Source organism: Drosophila mauritiana, chromosome X (genome assembly GCF_004382145.1).
Source record: "Drosophila mauritiana strain mau12 chromosome X, ASM438214v1, whole genome shotgun sequence".
Taxonomy (NCBI): domain Eukaryota; kingdom Metazoa; phylum Arthropoda; class Insecta; order Diptera; family Drosophilidae; genus Drosophila; species Drosophila mauritiana.
The window spans coordinates 5,132,594-5,153,539 of record NC_046672.1 but is presented as its reverse complement, the minus strand read 5'-3'; the positions used below and the strand labels follow the sequence as shown (position 1 = coordinate 5,153,539).

At 44.1% G+C, this 20,946-nt stretch overlaps 3 protein-coding genes across 15 annotated transcripts in view; 1 reads left to right on the top strand and 2 right to left on the bottom strand.

The window, feature by feature from the left end:
* Positions 1-14,936, bottom strand: part of LOC117146701 (small conductance calcium-activated potassium channel protein) — a 60,827-nt gene extending 45,891 nt beyond the window's left edge. For 10 of the 13 annotated variants that reach the window (XR_004459816.1, XM_033313102.1, XM_033313097.1 and 7 more), the window contains exons 1-3: positions 14,672-14,927; positions 13,489-14,006; positions 1,590-2,771 (exon numbers count right to left, since the gene is read on the bottom strand). Coding sequence is in view for 12 of the 13 variants with exons in the window: in XM_033313102.1 (XP_033168993.1) it covers positions 1,590-2,771 (1,182 nt within the window). In the remaining variant the exon portion in view is untranslated. Of the gene's footprint in view, positions 1-1,589; positions 2,772-13,488; positions 14,007-14,671 lie in introns of all 13 variants that reach the window. The other 3 variants (XM_033313101.1, XM_033313099.1, XM_033313098.1) reach the window with 3 other exon arrangements.
* On the top strand, positions 2,925-4,001 carry LOC117146703 (probable phosphorylase b kinase regulatory subunit alpha). The gene is made up of 2 exons (XM_033313114.1): positions 2,925-3,541; positions 3,607-4,001. Exons 1-2 carry the CDS (start codon positions 3,066-3,068, stop codon positions 3,710-3,712), a joined length of 582 nt encoding a protein of 193 aa, XP_033169005.1. The 5' UTR covers positions 2,925-3,065; the 3' UTR covers positions 3,713-4,001.
* A 4,653-nt stretch (positions 14,937-19,589) lies between the features above and the next one.
* On the bottom strand, positions 19,590-20,893 carry LOC117147582 (calcineurin subunit B type 1). The gene is made up of 2 exons (XM_033314526.1): positions 20,841-20,893; positions 19,590-20,585 (listed from the first exon to the last, which is right to left on the bottom strand). Exon 2 carries the CDS (start codon positions 20,548-20,550, stop codon positions 20,038-20,040), a length of 513 nt encoding a protein of 170 aa, XP_033170417.1. The 5' UTR covers positions 20,551-20,585; positions 20,841-20,893; the 3' UTR covers positions 19,590-20,037.
* Between the last annotated feature and the right edge of the window lie 53 nt (positions 20,894-20,946).

Below are 20,946 nucleotides of genomic sequence, written 5' to 3'. Positions count from 1 at the left end.
AAAAATTCATCAATCATGGTAAGGTCACTGCCAGCATGAAGGAAGAAGCTATATCATTTTTCGCCCATCTATGTATGTATATATATATTTCCAGTTTTTTTCGAGATATTTATGGACGGCCAAAGTTCAGACACGTTCGGCGTAAATTGATATTAATTATAGCAGGGAGATGAAAGATATAGATAGAGCGACTAGAAATGGTATATTCCGTAGCACTTAACAATTCAATTGCCACATGAATAATCTATTTGCCGACTGCAGGAAAGAACTGTCTTAATTGCGTTTGTCGGATTTTATCCATTAAATGGTAAAATGCTAAATGCTCTTAGGCCCACCTACTAGGACCCCATTTTCATTTTCCATTTTCTATTCCCCATTCCCCATTCCCCACCGATCGAATGGCGTGTAAACAAAATTTTTAATTATGCCCACCGAAAGTAATGCGAAAGCGAGGGAGAAAAAAAAAACACATATATATATATATGTGGGGGCAACGAAATGCGATTGAAGGTGGCCAAGCGGGCAAATGAACAAAATAATTGTTGAGCCAACGCCGCGTATGAGCAATATTGATTTTCACTAATTGGATTTTAGCGCGCGAAAAACGTTAAATGGCCAAAACAAGAAAAGAAATAAATCCAACGAAAACAAACCGAAAGAACAACAGCAACAAAGTTAGCAAATCACGAATTGCCAGCGTTTTATGATTATTAGAACACATCTGTAACATAAATAAAGAAATCCAAACTGAACATAAAAACATCTTGTGTTTATGAAGATGAGTTATTGGCGGTGATAAGTTTAACATCTAGGCAATATAGCGAACTCTTAATAGTTTCCATAAGTGGATTAATAAAAGTGTATTACGCTTAAAAATACAATAAATTATAGCCAACTGCTGACAATCGAGAGACCATTAAACATAATCATCTTCTAAAGCATTGACTTTGCAGCTGCTTTTCATTCATTTCGGTCACTCTATTAGCACAGCACTTAGCAAGGCTGGTCACTTTAGGTTTCGAAACATTTTTAATTGTTACGTTTTCTTATTAAACTTGACCCTATACAACTCGACCAGCCTTCAACCCAACTATACACTTAGTACAACGCAGGATCTGGAAATTGTTGCTATGAACATAGAACATCAAGTGCGATGGTGGCCATAAAACATCCAATTTATGGGTATATACTTATGTATCGAGAAGGGATATGCTGAGTTCAGATACTATATATAATACATAGAGAGCGCTAAGGGTACTTTTGGGTGGCGTCCACTTTGACATTTATGGGTTGGGCGATTGCAGATGGCTTATGTACATGAGTTATGTACATTGGATTGCGTGGGCACTCGAAAAAAAACTGATGCTTTAATGTGACCAGCTTCGACAGTGCTTACAACACAAGTCCGGTCACTTTAAGCCTATGCAGTTTCTTCATTTAACTATTTCATTATTTCTAATATTATTTTAAATCATTTGCTGATTTTTTTCGAGTGTGGGTCGCCTTGTAAAAAGAATAGGGAGCGAGGGTCTCGTGCCCTGGGGAAGTGGGGCTCTCATTTTGCATAGGCTGTTGATTCAGATTCTCACCTGCTTGAAGGGCCGCATGCCACCGTTGATCCGCAGGGAGTCGGCTGCAATGCCCGCGATTCCATCGCCGGAACTCTCGCGCAGCTGCTTCAGCGAGACATTCGGTACCGTGTGCGAGTACGAGTGGGCGTGGCCGACGCAGGCGGAATGGGGACCACAGCAAATGGCCGTGCTGCTCGATTCCGGCTGGGAGCTTTGCCGTATTATCCGTGATCCATTCGTTGGCGATGATGTGATTAGCACGGGCGGCACCTGCTGCTGCGGCTGCTGCAGATGCTGCTGATGCAGATGGTGCTGCTGCAACTGATAGTGCTGCTGCTGCTGCTGTTGCAGGTGATACTGCTGCTGCAGCTGCTGCTGCTGCGGCAGGGCCGAGTTCGATATGCAAATGGCCATGGAGCCGCTGAGATTGCCCTGCTGGAAGGCACTTTTCACACTGTCGCGGGAGGCGGAGCGATCGATCAGCGTGGTGGGCGTGGTGGAAGCACGTCGACTGCAATTGCGGCACGCCCTGCAGCGACTTGGTACGCTGGGCGGTATGCTCGAGGCCAGATTCTGATATGATGAGGTGCCCAGATTCGGATGACTGCCCGGACTGGAGCTGTGGCTGTGGCTATCGCCTGGCTTGAGGCTTAAATTCATAATTGATATGGTCGGTTGCTGTTGCTGTTGGTTATTGGTCATCGTTGCCAGCGTCGTTGCTTTTCCCTGCTGGCTGTGTTGCTCTTGGTCCTCTTCGTGTACTTCGATATCAGGCACTATGCTGCTGCGGACCAGGCCCTGTTCCACATCCTCGTCGTGTCCGCCGGCTGCGGTGCCACCTCGCATGCTCTCCTCGGAGCCCATCCTCGCGTGCTGCGACTGCTGCGGACTCGTCAGATAGGTGGAAGTTCGATCCTGACGCATTAGCGTTGGCTTGGAAGCCCCGGCTGCTGAGCCCGATGCTGATCCGCCACCGGAACCGGATCCACCGCCGCCCGATACCGTCACCGATACCGATCCCGAGGACGAGGTGGACGCCCCCGTTGTTGGCCCATTTGTGGAGCTACTCTTCACCTGGCGCAGCAGAGCCGTCCGACCGCCGCCCTTCGACGGATTCGAGCTGCTCACCAGCAGCGAGTCCGTCTCCTCGGAACTCACGTAGCCCGAGTTGGTGGTGTCGTTAAGCTTCTGAATTGACATCTGTGGGATGAGAATAGTAGAATATATATGTGCATTAGTACATCGCTCAGCAAAATGATAACATACAAATTAAACTTAACCTCTCGCCCTTCGATATAAAAAATCTCCAGGCGGCAAGGAGTTTGCTGTCAGTAGCAGTGCGTGGCTGTCAAAGTCGAAACCAACTCCACAACTACTATTTATTCCTATCAGTCAATTGTGAGCTGCAAGAGCAGCTGTCTTAGCAAGAAAAGCCAAATCGGCCAGAGTAATCCAAAGAGCGAAGACGTCCTCATAGCCACCGTTACCGGCAGAATGGATCGCTGGCTGCGCCGTCGACGGCTGGACGGCGCCCTCAATCGTCTGCCCCGCGATTTCAATTTGCGCGTATGGAACATACTGAAGGAGTGCCAAGGTCTGGCCATCGGGGAATTTGTCCTGCCACACAGTCTCACGCAGGTGAGGAGGGGGCGATTGAAGTTCTGGCAGGATGTGAAGCTGGCCCTCGTCAAAATACCGCAGGCCGAGTACAGGCAGCTAATGGTGGAGGCTCTGATGGTGCTATCACTGGTCATCGAGCACCATATGGTGCCCTCGCTGGATGGCATCATCTACGTGGAGCATCTGGTGCAAAAGGCCAATCAGTTGTTCCTCGAGGATCAGCGCAAGGTGAAGGGCGCTGCAATGCAGTGCTGCGCCAAGATCAAGGACAGCAAGGAGCAGCAGACGGCCGCCGACTCCGGACTTCTATGCGGCGGAGCCGCCAAAATATGCCAAAATTTGTACGTCAGGTGAGTGGTCAGAAAACATACATATGCCCATAGTTCTTCTCCCAATTGTTGGCCATTCATTGCAGTGCTCCCGGCGGCAGATATGGCACCATGACCTACTTGTTCCGGGCGCTGCCCCTTGTGCTCAACTATGTACCCAAGCCCGGCGAGATGGAGTGCCCCATCTCCTAAAGCGTCGACCGTTCACCTAATCACTTAATTGTAATGCCAAAATCTCGACAACTTCTCGTTCCCGCTCGCTCGCACACAGCTAAGCGCCCTCGCTCCGTCTCTCTCTACATCGATCGATCCTGCCTCTTTCTGCTGTCTCTTTCTTTCTAACCTTTGACCCGCAAGCTCAACGATAATATTAATCAGCATATATATCTTTATATTTATATATTTTATGTGACCACCCCCTAAAAATAACACGATGTATGATTTTAGGCCAAAACTCCGGACATAATGCTCCAAATATGGAATGTCATAAAAATAAAAATTAAATTGTAAAAGCTTTCAAATGGTATTATTCGGGCTTATAGAGACTTAATTTGACCAAGATAGAAGCAAAAACCGCTAAAAAACCGCATTTTGGCCCAATGCTCCTATTTCCATTTTCTGAGAATCCGCCAATGCAGCGTTTTTTAAGTAAGTAGCATTAAGCGAAGGAAAAACCATTCTGGATATTAAACAACCAACTTATCTTCAAGAAAGTTAAAGCCAAGGTAGAAAAGCAGAAAGTCAGAAAGTCGAAAGCAAATCGCAAGAATCGGGGGCACGTGCATTGAATGCACAAGAAAGACAAAGGAGCGGCTTAAGAACCCATAAGGAAAATGGCAAATGGAAAATGGAGAATGGAAAATGAAATGAAAGACGGGTTCGAAAGCTGTGGCCGAGCTTTTCGGGAAAACTATTTGCCAGAAGTTGTACCTCGTTGACAAAGAACTGATAAGCCACAAAAGCTTCAAAGCCAGCGCACACACACTTGGCCAAGTGAAAAGCGGGAAATGCGGGAAATGTGGCAAAGCTCGTTGACCGCTAGTCACATATGCGGAAAAGGCAAAGAGAAGGGCCAAGGAAAAACCTTCGAAAAAGCAAACGAAATGTTCGAAACAAATCTCAAAAACGTAACAAATGAATATCAATAATTCAACTATAAATACGAACGAAACAGCATTGTAAATTATGCAAGTGCTGCACTTAAAGAAAAAGCAAAGTAACAAAGTAACAAATTATTTAATAATAAAAAAAATAATATCAATAAAAACAAAATATTCAATTATCCATTAATAAGTGCTCATTAAAAGAGCACAAGTGCTGTTAATAATTTGAAATACTTCAGCAATCGCCCGCATTTTCTCGCAGTGCTCTTTTCCGGCCACCGCTGGAATAGGACAAAAGGACATTTCGGGTAGCTGGACGAAGAATGTGAAAATGTGAACACCTGCAGAGCAATGAATTCAGCTGGATGACTGCTACATATATGTATGTACATTCGTCTATATCCTATATATATTGCCGACATTGTATGGCCCACATGTGCAGGCACACACCACACACACACACACACCACACACACACATCATATATATTCGAATCCATTATACGTTTGCATGTCGAGCGTGCCGCTAATAATAGTTGGGGGCCCAGTAGCCCATAGACCATAGACCATATCCGAGGAGTCCGTGCCAGGCGGAATGCCATAGATACAGATACTGCGGAAGACAGTGGCGTGCGATGGGGTTCGCAGGGGGGGCGACACACCAAGGATCGCTGGTAACAATGATCTATTAAAAATATTTGTATTCATATACTAAGTGGCGCGTTCATAATTTTTAGTGCAATAGGAAGTACGTTTTACAACACTCTCGCACGCCACTGTCTAAAAATAAGAGCGGGGATGCGAAGGGGGCAGGGGGTTGGGTTGGTGTTTCTTGCCTCAAATTGGGTTAAAATTTTCATTCGCTCGACGGAAAATGCAATGGCAATTTGGGGCCGCAAATGAATTCAATTGTTTATGGGTTTCCCTTGATGGGATTTTCTATAAATACATTGTACGGCTATTGGCTGGCTATTGATTGATTTGTCAGTCAGTCAGTCGGTTAGTCAGTCAATGATTGGAGAGAGATGTTGGGAAAACCCAACAAGACTGAGTCAGCCGAAAAACTCATTGATGAATCTGGAATAATTGATAAACATCTCGTCTTTCGATGCGCCGCGCTTTAATTCGATTTCGTTCGATGAGTAGAACTGATGAAATTTTAATCGCACCATTAAAATGATTGCTTTATCGCACACTGGCACGTACAGTGCGGCTCAGCTGTGTAATTCATTCAGATTGCCCGGCGATAATCGCCTCATAAATATTTGTAAATTGAACACTGATTTCGGCAGACTAACAGCAACTAGCTCAAGAAGCTAGCAACAAATCATGTGCCGTTTATAAGTTAATTATGAATCATGATTTCATTTCAACTTGTGGCAGTTGTTAAAGTTAGAATTGTAGCGCGTACATAAGTGGCCAATACTAGCTAACATTCGTGGCCCTTATTCAATCAATAACTTGCCTTTATCTACTTAAATTGATAATTTACTTTTCCCTTGTTCAATAGCCAATCAAATTCGATTGCTTAGCATAACAAATCACGGTAATCCAAGGTGGGAGTAACCGTATTACAACACCACAACACGGGGCATTAAGCCATCAATCGCCTTACAGCCGGGGGACGCACTGTACGTCGTACGCCCCGTAAATCCAATGGCACCGATGTCAAAAGGACACACACACACGGGCACACGATGGCCACGTGTGAATGTCCTCGTCGATGGTCAGAGGAAGCACCTCGGCTCCGCATGGGCATCAGGCATAAGTTGAACGAGTCCATGGAGCACCGTGCTCCAGTGTGTGCCGGTCTCGGGTAGCCCCAGGTGACCCAGATGTCATGCGGCACTCAGCGTTAAAACATGGCCAGCAACGCAGCTTGGCCAATAACAATAAAGCCGAAAGGACCAAGGACCAAGGACCAAGGACCCAGGCACAGGAGCCCAGGACTTCGAACTACCATCGAGTAGCTAGTGCTGTCGCTTCGGCTTTTATTCAATCATCAATTGTTCGGCTTTCAGCGGAGTGGAAATGCTGGTTACGCAGTAATTGAGTGCCAATTGTTGGCTTTATCAACTCGCAGCGATAGCGGGTTACGTCTGCGAAGATTGGCATTTCAAATATCGAATATATATCATTGGTAGATAATTAAGATACATTTCGTATCCGTTTCGTATCGACTCCCCTTTGCTCGATAACCAAAGACGCGACAGCACTGAAACGAGGCCAATACAAATAAGTTGAGGCGACACGGCCAGAAGAATCCTATTGTGTAATGGCCGCTTCAGGTTTTCTGGTTTCAGGCTGTGGCCATTGAGACCTGACAGCGTTGTTTAATGGCCAACGGGCTGGACTGGGTTGGGCTGGTCTGGAAACCCTTCAATCCGCAGGATTCGCATTCACGTCCAGCTCCTGACTGGCGGACTGGTGGACTAGTGGACTGGTAACCAGGACGAGCCGACGTTCGCATGTACAGATAAAAATTTATTGCACAACTCAAAATCAGAGGCAGAGTGCCGAGTGGTCGAGTGCCTGAGTCCTTTGGCTTTTTAATGCCGGCACAGGAGCCAGGACCCTCTACATAAATTTCATTTGCAGGGCACACAAAATAAAAAAAAAGGCAGGAAAATCGTTAACTTGGCCCTGTTTTATCCTGTGCCAGGAGTCCCACACAAAACATTATGCCCCCCTGAGCTCCCCACAAGCCCCCCACCCCCCTTCCCGAAAACCAAAAACAAAAAAACGAAAAACAGCTCACCTCAACAACAACGACGACCTCGTTGCATTCGTCAAAAGCTCTGTGTTCACATTTCTTTTTTTTCGAGGAACGAAAACGAGTGAAAAATATGGGTAAAAAAAAAAATATAATAGAAAGGATGCCACGGGCTGGCCAAAGTTGAGGGGTCACCCTCTAATTGCACGGAAACCCTGGGATTGCGATTACAAAACCGGACCCCCCTGATAGCTTTCACTGGAAATCTCAACGCTTGCCGTCCCTAAAACTGGCTTCTAATCTCAGTTTGGCTTCCAACTTTGACTTTTGACAGTTTTGGCACGGTCAAATGTTTTGCAGTTGCTGCACTTGAATGTGGGCAAAATGTTGCACGACATTTAAGACTTAAGCACAACACTACTATGCTTACCAAATACACTAGGCAACCCTAGGTGTCCCCAAACGCTTGCCACTCTACTGATGTTAAGCCACTTTAGCTGCAGTCGTAGACTTTGTGCCGACTTGAATTGATTGAAACACTTGCCCAGAGCTAGCTCCAACTCCTCCAGCGTTGGCAAGCCTGACAACACAATCTACTTGACGGACTACGCCGAAAAAGCAGTTGCGAATCCCGACATTTTCGATATGGGTCTAACTTATCCCGGCCCCCCGGGCCAAAAGTCCATCACAAAGTGTCCAAAGAACAGAACAGGCAAACTCACAATAGATGATGGACAGCAGCGCAAAGAAATAAAATAAAAATAAAAAAAGCAAGCCGAGCCAAGCCGAACCGAGCCAAGTTAATGAATCCATCAACGGCGACGGGAAAACCCTACTTACAATCGTGTGTCAGGCGTACCGCTATATTTAGGCCATATAGCAGTAGTGGGTTGGAGTTTTTGCGTAAATCCCAACGTGGTGCGAATCCGAAAGTGAGCCGGGAATGCAAAGAAATTGTTTTGACAAGAAATTGACATCGCTATCCGAAAGTTGTCGGCACCTGTCAAGTTGGATGCCAGCGTTGTACCCACATCTACAATCCATATACTTGTACTCATGCATACCATATACCATTACCATATACCATATATACTATATATACCATATAGACATCAAACACACATCCCCCCGCACCCGCCGTGCGGACCGAGCTCAATATCTTGGCCATCTTGTGTGTAAAACAATTACACATGCCTGTACATTTTTAATGGCCAAATGCGGGCGGTCTGCGGAGTGGATTCGAAATTGGTGGTGGGCGGTACTGCGGCACTATGCTGAGTCATAAGCGATTCAACCATTTTCCACATTTTCCCTTCTAATTGAGTGCGTACATACTTAACATATGCGCAGGTACAGTCCCGGGAAAAGTGCTAAGGCGCGAAAAGTGACTAGCTAAGTAGAACTGCTGTCTTGACCTTTCAACTACATACGAAATATATTGTTGCATACTTTCAGACACAATTGAAAGTGATTCTAGACCAATTTAATGGGCTTAAAATAGCTGCAAATCATAAGGGTTCATTCATTTTTTCATTTTTTTTATTGCAAACGAACTGAAAGCCAAGTGTAAGTGCAAAACCAAAGTAGCCAATTGTTTCGTTAGAAATTCAAGTTGTATTTGTGGACACACGACAAAGGTTAATTTGCACTGCTATTATCCTGTCCGCAACTGTGTGCCTTTTGTGTACACGCTTATATAGACACATTAACATTGTTGGGCAAACAACAAAAACGCTCTTTTCCTCGCCGCCAAGTCGAAGCTGTTAATACCCTAAGACCGCCCCCCACACTCCCCGCAACTCACCAGGGGCCCTCTTTAAGCTGCCAGGCTTTTGAAAAGGGTATTAGCCAGAGGGAAAAGGGGGGGAAAATGGTGGGAAATTGTGTGTTTGGGGCTGGGGCGGGAAATTCACTTGGATAGACAGACGGGGAAATTGAATAAGCGAAGCGTTGGCAATATGGATATTCGGGTTCATTGCTTTGACATTGATGAGACAGGACAAGGCTAGACACACACACACACACACAGCACAGAGGTTAGGGAAAGTTGGGCAGTGGGTGGTGCGGTTAACAAACACAGGGGAACCCACAAAACACTCACACAGCTGCACACGGACAGCTGGACTGCTGATGGACTTATGTAAATTGACTATGCAAACTGTATAAATATTTGATCAATTTCCATGTCTCCTCGCGCATTGTAAGCCGCAAAAATAAATGTATTTTTAAGTAGATGCAACCGCAACGCACACACATGCACACACATACATAGATCGTATGCCTTAAAGCACACACGGCAAACAAAAGTTTAAATAACTAATAAACGAATGAATAAATGAATAAGAATTGAATATTGGTAAGATTTTATTATATTGTTTTGTAATTAAGTATAATCATATAAATGGTTAGTTTTGGGCCTAAATACTCTAAAGAACTTAGCTTTATTTAGAATATGGTTCTATATAGACGCATTTTTCCAGTGCACAAGCAAAATCAATCAACGGAAAATGGACGCGTCAAAAATCAGCAAATGTGAAATACTCACCCGCCCACTGTGGCCACACCAACATCCCATGCCGCCCCATCGAGGTGAAAGGTTATGAGGGTCCTCTGGGCTCCTCTCCTCTCCTCCGACACGCCCCCCATCTGGCTACCGCCCCCCAGGAACCGCAAGTAAATGAAGCGCAAAAAAAAAAAGAAGCAAAAAATGTAAAAGCGAGAAAGGAAAGGCCGCTGGCAATCGATGAATTCATTTTTGGTATGCACCAAAATCGTTCAAACAATTATCGATATGAATAAAAGACGCCAGCTTTCTTGGGCGCGATTTTTTCATGAATAGCAGTATCTTGAGCAGTATTGAATTTTCCTTCGGTGGGGATTCATTAGAGAGTACCCGAGAAACTGCCCGCCAAACAAAATGCTCGATATTCATGGAACTCAAGTGGTTATGGTGAATGGTGAAAAGGCGACTGAAGTTGGCCAAAGTGCTTTTTTTTTGCTTCTGACCAAATTAATTATCGCTAACGAGATAACGATGTGTGTGCGCTTTTCCCCATTGGCCATTTTATCATCGATGTATTAGCAAAATTAATGCCAATATTTAGGCGTGTTTTGGCCGATAAGTTAGACGCAATCGGAAAAACTTACAGCTATCTAATTAAAGGTATCAAAAAAAAAAATGTATTTAGTTTAATTTATACTTAATTTATTAATAATTAACTTTTTGAGTGGTTCGAAGAAGGCCAAGTAACTTGTGAGAAACAAAAGCAAAATGCGGCAATATGGAGCTCATTGAAAGGCGAAAGAAATTAAGAAATCAGAGATGATGACTCGTCGGCTATATCTATATATATATATATAAATATATATATATGTACACATACACCCTCGCTGACGTCGAGTGAGTGAATCGTAATGAGTTTTGAAATGTACACCAGGACCGCTTGGTGTCATTACGGGGCGGAAAATGTGGAAAATGGGGCCTCCCATTAGCATTCAGTTGCGGGCTGCGGGTTGCGGGGTGCTGGCTATATAGTATAGTAATATCCACCTCCGCAGTCCCACAACCGACGAGGAATATCAAGAATATTGGACGGGATGGGTCTGGTTAATTGGAGCGCATGATTGATTACAGTTTCCATTAATTACGCTCACTTTGCCCGCTTTTCTGGTCATTAACCATTCGACAGGCGACTTTGCAGCGAAATGCTATCATCTTTTGAAATTATTTGAAATAAATCAAGATTCGACTGGGATGCTGGATGTCATTATCCATTTAGACTACTTAAGATTTGCACCCCAGGGGGATTGGAGTTCATGGCGAGAGAAAATACTGGGAACTGCGATTGGCATCTAGAGATCTGGGATCTATTTATGGCAAATTCTTGCATCTCAGGCATATTTCACATTCAACAACACGATCGCTCCCAAAAAACAAAAACACTAAATGAAGAAAGGCAAGCACACAAGTGCATTGGGATGTACGTATGTATGTACGTATGTATGTATATGTATGTATAGTATATCTGGGATATCTGGCAGCGTTTATAGAAAGCGAAAGCGGCGACATCCAGGCGAAATGAGTTGCAAATAAAAAAAAATGTATATATTTAAAAGAAACCAGAGCAAAACGGCAAACAAAAAGGAAATTTCAGTGAAAATGTGTAAAATTTGGTTGTGTTTTATTTTCAAACAAGTTTATTTGATGTATTTTTGGATAATAGGTTGGGGAATAAACACAATTGACATTTTATTTACAATAGATGGATGCTAAACTCGCAGTGTGTGTGTGCGTGTACATCAGGGTTTACGATCTTCGTTATTTACAATAAAAACAAGGAATGTCTAATTGGGATTTTCGTGCCTAGCAATGGGTAATTGACAATGATTTCCATGCTGAAATTTCGAAATCTTTAGTGCCTTTTAGGCTGTAAAAGAGCTCGTTAACGATGAACATATTTCTTAGATCAAAGATTCGTGTTGATTTAACAAGCACTTGCTTAGCCAACTGTAACGTGTGTAATTATCCTTTAATTTGAATAGTTTTATTATCACTTATGTAATTTACCTTTCAATATTCTAATCAAAGTAGCTTTTAATTGAATTTTCGATTTGCCATTGTAACTTCAACGCAAAAAGTTTCGTTGCCCAAGAAGGCTCTTAAAGTTGCCCCTTTTGCACTCAATTATTTATTTTTAGTTATGTTTTTGGGTTCGACCGCAAACTCAATTTGGTACTTCATGAATTTTGCATGTCCATGAGTGTGAGAGGGAGCGGGGGGAGGGGTAGGTGCGGAAAAGTGCGGCGATGATGGGGTCAGGTCATTGTTTTACTGGAAAATCTCGTATTCCCTTTTTCCCAGGACCAAGGCGTGAGTCCTTTTATGCATTTGCATGACCGCAAGAAGGGCAGCTACACTGGCAATCGTGCTGTGTCGGGAGCTCTTCTACTTTGGATCCGCAACCGGAGGTCCTGCTGGGCTCCTTCCTTAAGGTCCTTCCTCTGATTGCACAGCACTCGAAAGCTCCTGTTCGTTGCGGCTTGCGGTTGCTCAGCCAACTTGGCCTAATCTGCATATACTGCACGGCGAGCAAAAATGTCAAGTATTCCGTCTCCCGTTCGGAGTAAAAAAAAAAAAAAAAATAGCCTTTTTAGGGGGAGGGGGTGGTGCACGAACCACCGAAAATCTATTCGAGCCCTTGTCGGTATGCCAAGTTGGCCTAATTTTATGAGCCAAACTTTCGGTACGTCTCTGCGATTCGGGCAATTTTTGGGAATATTTAACATGGCAGCGTGGATTTGTGATTTATTTATGAGTTTGCGGGCACTTTAAAGTTTGTTATGGGCAATTTTGGAAACCCTTCAGGATCTTTGGACTTACTAAGTTTTAAATTAGTGGTTGGGCTGGAGTAATTTAATTTTGCGAATTACTTGCAGTTGATACTTGCAGAGTCTACTAAAATGAGTTTAAAACAAGTTACAAACCCCTTCTTCTATGATTTGCCACACTAGATACATACATAAATACATACATATGTATGTACATACATACTTTTAATCCCTCTAATTTAGTCAGCAACTTTCTCTTTTTCCTTTCAAAACGTTTCTAATTACTTGCATTGAAGTTCTTAGTTTAATGAATTGCATTAGCTTAACTTTCTATCTATGTATCTATGCCAGCTAACTGAGACTTTTCAACCTTTTATCTATTTACAAGTGTCCTTGACTTTTGTTTCACTTCTTTTCTGCGCTTCTTGCGAACGCAGTTAAGTTGTTGGTTAATTGCAAGTTTCGACTGAAGTTTTCTTTCAGTCCATGTGTGCATGTGTGTGCGTGTGTGTGCCTGTGTGCGTGAGTGGCCAACTGCAGCTGTGAGTTGAGGAATGTGCACGCATAACTCATTTAGCATTCCCTCTCGCTCCGTTCGCTTCTTCCCAGTGCTGCTGCTGCTTCTCCTCCCTTTGTACATTGTCCTTTGTCCTTTTCTACCGCTACTTGCACTTTGCAGTTACAGTTATTATCGTTCGTGTCGGTATGCCAAGCGTTTCGGTTGCGTGTGTGTGTGCAGAAGGGGTGCTAGTGGGTGCGGTGGTGTGTGTGTGTGTGTTAGTAAGCATAATACACTATCTTTGTTGTTGTTGTAGTGGTACCCACTTTGATATTTTGCGACGCCTTCCAGCAATGTTCGTTGCTCCCGTTGTTGTTGTTGTTGTTGCTTTGCTGGATCTTGTTATTGTTGTTGTAATGGCTCCTTTAGTTAATAGCTGGTCCCGCTGGTGTTGCTGTTGCTGTTGTTGTTGTTCGTGTGATAAAATCGGCAATATTTGGCACGCGCGTGTCACTGTGTTGGTATACAACGCAAATGCTGCTGCTGTTCGTCCATATTGCCATTTATGCACATGCATGTGTCTCCGTGTATGTATGTGTGTGTGTGTGTGAGCGCGCGCGACAAAGACGGAAAATACGGTGGACTTATGTGTTGGGAAATTGCAGTTGATGTTGTTGCTGCTGCTGCTGCTTCTTCTGCTGTTGCTGTCGCATTTGCATTTGTTGTCGAATTTGTAGCTGCTGCATTTTCTTTGGCATTTCCATTGGCCGCATTGGGCGCTTTTCTCTTTGCTTGCACTTGTTTTTTATTTGATATTTTTATTTTGTTTAACTATATATATTAACTATAGAATAACAAGAAAAAAATAGATATGCATATTGTTTATATATAGATGGGCTGGCATCTACATATGTATATGTATACATGTAATTTTATGTGTGTACGACACCCACGAGACAACGGCGACGAACGGAGAGCATTCAACTCCACTGCTTGTCGAATTTGAACTACTTTGCGTGTTTTTTATATTTTATGAATTTTCGTTGGATGCATCTGTGCCTTGTCTATGCTGCTGCTGCTCCTGACTTTTTTGTCGAAACGTGGCCGCTGCAAACTTTTTCAGCTTAAGTAGCCAGCTTTGAAACTTTTCACACTGCCCTCGGGCGATTCGTACCCACCACCACTTAATCTGAAAGTAACGGCTTAAGCCGCCGCTGATTGACAGCGATCCTGCTCTCCTACTCTCTTTCCGGCACTCGCTCTCTTTTGCTATTTGGAACTGTCTACACGATCGGCGTTTTAAGCTTTATTCTTTTCGCATGCTGGACTTCTTCGGATTCTCAGCTTAAAGTGCATTATTTTTCTTGGATCTCTTTATTTTGTGTTAAATATGAAGAAAGACCTTCTTATCATCTCTCTGTTTCCTCTCTCAAAACTAAGCCCATTTTTCTCTTCCCTTTTGCTCCTTTTGCTTCAAGATCTCACTGTCTTTCCTTTGCTTCATCTTACTGTTTTTGAGATCTGAACGTTTGTCTCGTTTTCGTTGGCTGTTGTTGTTCTAGCACCTGAAGCTTACTGTATGCTCGTGTATGTGTGTGTGTGTGCCAGTGTGTGTGAGTGTTAAAGTTTTGTGTTTTTTTCTTTTGCTGTTTTGTATTTTTTTGGAGTGCGCGACGTAGAACTCTCAACACACAGACAGACAGACACAGCATATAACGGGACGGAGGGCGTCCGTCTCGCTTTCACGTTGATGTTTCCGTTAGTGTTGTTTGTGCGATACTGACTCAATTTGTTGCTCGGCACCGTGTATATAGCGTGCTTCTTCTTACTCTCCGCTCGGCTGTCGGTCGGTTTGTCGCTCGGTCGCCCAGTCGCTCTCTCCCGCTTTCTCCCACTCCCTCTCCCGCCCTGCCGCTCTCTCTCTCTCCGCCGCTCTGTCGCACTTGTGGGCGGAGAGTCGTTTAGTCCACCCAGCGGCGGCGACAGTTAACTTTGTCTTTTGCGAGGGGGCTGGAGGGGGGCGGTGTGTTGGTGGTTGGTGTGAAAAAGTTTCGGTTGTTTGATTGGAAGCGAAGAACCCCTAAAGGTATGCTATTTTTAGATTGCAACTTTCAAAATTCCTTGCCACAAAACCAAACAGTATCGACTAAACGCAATAAAAATTACTATACACAATGAGTTAGCTTTTGCCATTTGAAAAGTAGACAAAATACACAAAAAAGTAGGACTACATGGCGTATGCGTATTATGATTTTGGTGCATTAACAAACAGCCCCCTCTTGAGAGAAAACTCCCGTCGCCGCCACTGGAAGACACTTGCCACTAGTGTGTCCTGAAAAGAAGAAAAATAACAGCATACAAGTATAAAGACACTTCGTTGAGTGCATGCAGCGCAGGAGGGCAAAGGAAATCGGAAAAGCGGGAAATCGGGAGTCGCAGCTCGGAGTCGAAAATGAAAACAGAAAACGGAGTTACAGAATCACACAAAATCAGAGTCGAAATTGGTGACCCCGAGGCGCACAGGAGCGGTCTAATTGGCAAGTTACCTCACTTTTGCATATCTCTCCTTGTCTCGATTAAGTTTAAACCAATTATCAACATTAATAGATTTCTTCGAGACATTTTATTTGGCTGAGAACATTTAACGTTTCATTTAATGTGCGGAATTGCATATATTAAACTAATTACAGCTGGATCAAATGAAACCGAATGGAAGATTATAACCCAACTGGCCATTTTCTTATGCTCTGCTTGAGCTGTAAGTATCCATTAAATTCATTAGAGTGCCTCGGCACTTGTCAGTTTTACTGCCACATTTCAGTTAACGAGAGTGCGAGAAAGCAGCCGAGAGCACTTAACGTTGACCTTAGGATAGTTAGACCTAAGATTCAACCTTAAATGCAAATGCAAAAGCTAACAATCTATTACACATATTAAAATATATTATGGATCAAAATGGTATAATAGAAAATTTATAGTACTAGTGAAGTTTGCTGATGATTATATCGTATTATGGAACTCATATTGATCTACATATAGCAAACATACTAATATTCTGATATCAGCGCTTGTAACGAATAATCATAATCACTCGTTGTGATAGAACGATTTTCAGTTTTCGCTCTACCGGTGCGCTTCGTCACCACGTGTACTGTGTGCTGTCCATAGTGATATGGGTGTATATTTTCAGGTATATCCTTGTCGATTCCCTTGAGAACGCGGAATCGCTGCCTATAACTCGAAGGGTTAGTGGGTCAGGTTCAGGTCCGGCCCTGGTGTTTGCCATACAACTCCTCGCTCCCGAAACTCGATATCGTAGTCGCAGTCGTATTCGGTTTCAGATTCGGACCACGATTCGGGTTCGGAATCGGGGTCTCCAGAGTAGGGTTCCGTTGCGTCATCGGCGTTTGTTTGCTGCCACCTTTTAATAGTGGGTAGGCGATGGGCGGTGGATTGGTGGGCTGGTGGGCTGGTAGGTTGTTAGGTTGGTGGTTCAGTGGGTCGCTGGGTGGGTCAAAGGGCCCGAGTCCGCGAGGGGCGGTGCACTGTTGAGGTAGCTGCGTGGTAATGGTGAATTTATGGTTCTGTGGGCGGGAACAGATGGAAGCGAAGGGCGGGTAGTGGCGGGGGAATCCAGCTCCACGCTCCCGGTGGTTGTTGATGCCTTGTTTTTGTAATTCCCATTCACATTGTATTTCCCCCCTCCCCCCATTCCACGCGTTTCGTCGTTTTTGTTTCTTGTCTTTTTTCTGCCGCTTTTTGTTTTGTATGCGTTTTTGGTTACAGCTCGAAACTGGCACGAGTCAACTTTTATCGCACAATACACACACATGCCACTCAAGCGCACACACACACACGCACAGTGGTGGGCGAAATTATAGCAATGGCTAATTAAATAAGTTAAGCGACCACTAAGCACAAAACAATGCTAATATATGAATGAAATGCCAAACGATTTCCGTAAGCATATTAAAGTGCTAATGGCCCCATTGTGACTTATAATAGTTGCTATAATATGCCATTCTATGGCAATCGAAATATTCACCCTAAGACTAAGTAGTAGTGACTTAGTCACTAGAATTTTGAACGCTGCTGTCAAGGGGAGACACACACATGGACATTGATTTGGCATTTGTTTTCGCAGGCCCGCTTTTGACTTAATGCCACAATTATTATTATTGCAAAAACACAGCCAACAGGCCAAAAGGAAAACAACGCACCAAACAGGCAACATAAACTAAAAAGCTTTTATTTTCGCCCAGGTGTGGGCATCGAAAACTAAATGCCAGAGCCCATAAGCCCAGAGATTCCGGTTGGCAAAGGAATATGTGGGAATACAAGCTGACAATTTCGTTTGGAGGCTACAGGATATCCCTTACCTGTCCAAACTCCATTACATTATATATATGTATATATATATGTATATGTATGTATGAGGCATATTGATTTGTGTTTGTGGTAACCAGGTATATCCCCCCCTCCCTTCTTCGCTCGCCAGCCCATTAAAATTGGTAGAATTTCTGTACATGCATAATTTATAAAAAGCCGTTTGACTAAATAGTTGCCACCGAAACGAAGTTATTCAAGCGAAATAAGTTTGAGGCCAACAGAAGCGGCAAAAAGGTATCCCAAAATAAACGGAGACAAAAAGAAAAAAAAAAAAAGGGATCAATAGGTTTTGGGCGATGGTTGCCTCAGATTTTGGGATGACATCAATGACCGGTAATCTTGCGATGGAAAATTGAATAATATTTGCCCGAAGCGCGGATATATATTATGCTATTATCTAAACTTGATCATCTCCTCGCCTTGCCCGGAAATATATAGATATATATATATATGTATGTATATATCACCTGCCCCATCGAAGTTACAAATTGTTTGTACGGCCCATCGATTAATACAAGTCCCGAGAATGAAATGATGGACGCCAGTTGGTATGGAAATGCACGATTATTGGGGCCCGGCGACGTTACGTACCATCCGAAAATTGGAGCACATTAATCAAACCAATTAATAGCAATCGGAAAAAGGTCAGCCGGTGGGCTCGTGACGCAGCAACAGGAGCGAAATTAGTGGGCAGCAGGTCAAAGGTTGCTCCTTGGGAATCGTGTGGCGGCGGGTGTAACTTCAGCATTAACCCTACTAATTTTCAAAATGGAAATGCCTTCATTTGGAGGTCGGACTCGAAGCGTGGGCGGGCGGCGGTGGGCGGGGCCCAGGCGAAAATGATTAACGAACCAGCTTGCGACAGACAGCATATAATAATTTATTGATACCAGGCACACACACTCACGCATTCTCGCACACTGGCGCACACAAAGGACCTCCTCGCAGGACCTCGCAAGTTCCCTAATTCCGTGGCCCAGTCGCCCAGCAGGTGACTCCGTGGTCAAGGCTCTGTTGCCGTACAAGTTCGGCGCGGAGCCAACAGCTAGTTGGCTGGCTTCCTGTCGTCCTCACTGCGAGAAATTCCTGCTGAGTTCGGCCACCAAAATGTGGGAAATACATAATATAGTGTTCTGCAGTATTAAACAACGCGGCGTATACGTAACATTTTGTTGTGTGTTTTAAATCAACCTGGATGATCATCTCCTAATACTTTGCAAGGTGTTTTAAATCAACTCGTTCGCTGCTTTGTAGAGAGCAACGTGGCGTATACGTAATATTTATGTTTCATTAGTAGGTAGATGGTTTATATCAATGGTCAATGAACAATCTCTGTTCATTACTAAGGTCATTTTAATCAACATGGATGAACTTCTTCCACTGCACTATAGGCTGAATGGTCCCATTTCGTGGCCAAAATGAATAACATAAAAACGGAAAGAGATATTTAGTTTGCACTGATGTGTTCTGAACAACGTGACGTATACGTAACACGTATGTTGGTCACTCAATTTTTTGCGAGTGTAGTGTGTCTTGTCACATGAGGGACGTCACACACACACACACACGTGTAGTTGGAAAATCGGTGACCTACAAAACATTTAATCGTTGCCAACGGCCAAAAAGTTTTCGGTTACTTTCGGCCGGTGGTTTCCTTCCCACATTTTGTGGTGACCATCTTCTACGGGGTCGGCTTTCGGGACTCCGGAGTTTCGGGAGCGCTGGGCGACAAACTGAACGACACGCACGCGTTGTTCGTCCAAGGACTCGCGGACCGAGCAACTCGAGGACACCTGAACCCGCCGGCCAAAGAACCCAGCCCACATGCGGCCACCTCCAACCAACAACAGATAGTGGTAGCACAACGAAAAATCACCAAGTAAACGCTTGTTGCGGGTTTTGAGTTTAGCTTTTCGATAAACAGTGTTTAATTGTAGTTGTTGTTGTGGTTTTCTTTGTCAATTTTCTTTTTTTTTTACATATCTTATACACAACATTTAGTCGAGAGATGAACTTAAGTGTTAGGCTTGAATTGAACGTAGAGTTAGGATATAGTACAAACTAGTTTAAGATGATGCGAGCAATCCCAATCGTAAGTATTTTCGAACCTCGAAAGTATGGCATCATTTCGAGTGGAAAGGGGGCATAGATGAGTTCGTTTGGTGAGTGGTCCGTTGCCGGTGGTTTCAAGTATGAGTATAAGACACAATTCATTGCATTCTGTGGATGAGAGAGATCGATCGGATCGGATCGGATCGTTTGGATCAAAGTGTACTACATATAGGCAATGGGTATCAATAAATTGAGTAAACTGCTTCGTTTTTGGCACGCCTCAAACGCCCTCACAGACTCACAGACAGACCGTTTATTATAAAGCTGAACAGGTTTCAAGGAAGGGAAGGTACACACACACTCATTACGGAACCCGGCTATATAGTATCATATCTACACATTTGTATATATAGTACTTATATGTGTGGCTCCGCCTAAACATCGACAACCATTTTCTTGTGGATATCGGTGTTGCCCACCACCGAGCAGAACTCATCGAACGATATCTTGCCATCCTCGTCCTTGTCCGCAAAGCAAATGGTCTTGTCCACGATCTGCTGCAGCTGTGTGTCCTTCAGATTGTTGCCCACCATCATCTTGAGCACCTGGAAGAGTTCCCCGTTCGAGATGTAGCCATCATTGTCCATATCGTAGATGCGGAAGGCGAATCGCAGCTTGGACAGCTTGTCGCCGCGCACGCTAAACTGCGACACTCCCTGGATGAACTCCTTGAAGTCCACCTCCCCGTTTCCATCCGCATCGAAGATATCGATCACCCGCTGCACCAGCGGATTCTGCTGCAATTCCGGCAGCGACATGAACTCGTCTATGCTCAGCGCACCCGAGTTGTCCAGATCCAGCTTGCGGAATCGCTTGCCCAGCCTGCGGATCTCGTCCGCATCGAAGTTGGAGCACATGTCCATGGGCAGGGAGGTCTCGTTACCCATGCTGGCCTTTGGTTACTTAGTTCTCTGGTCTAGATCTGCGAATGGAACGCAAGCGTTAGGAGACGGGGCATTCTGCTCTATAGAGAAAAAGATGATTCCAAATGAATTGCAAAAAAACAAAAAATATATCAGCTGAGAATTGAGGAACATTTGAGTAACCAATGAGAAAAATTAGAAGGATAATCGGTATGTGCAAAAACTGATGCATACTTCCAGGCAGCTTAATGTTCCACTTCTCGAAATCATTTGGATTGCACTTTTTCTCAGCGTTTTCAGCACGACTTTCTTACCCAAAATTTGTTTGTTAATAACTCAATTTTCCAACGACTGGCACGCTCTGAAAAAAATGGAGGTGAAGTTCAAGTTAGCAGCATACTTTTAATTACGGCTCAATCG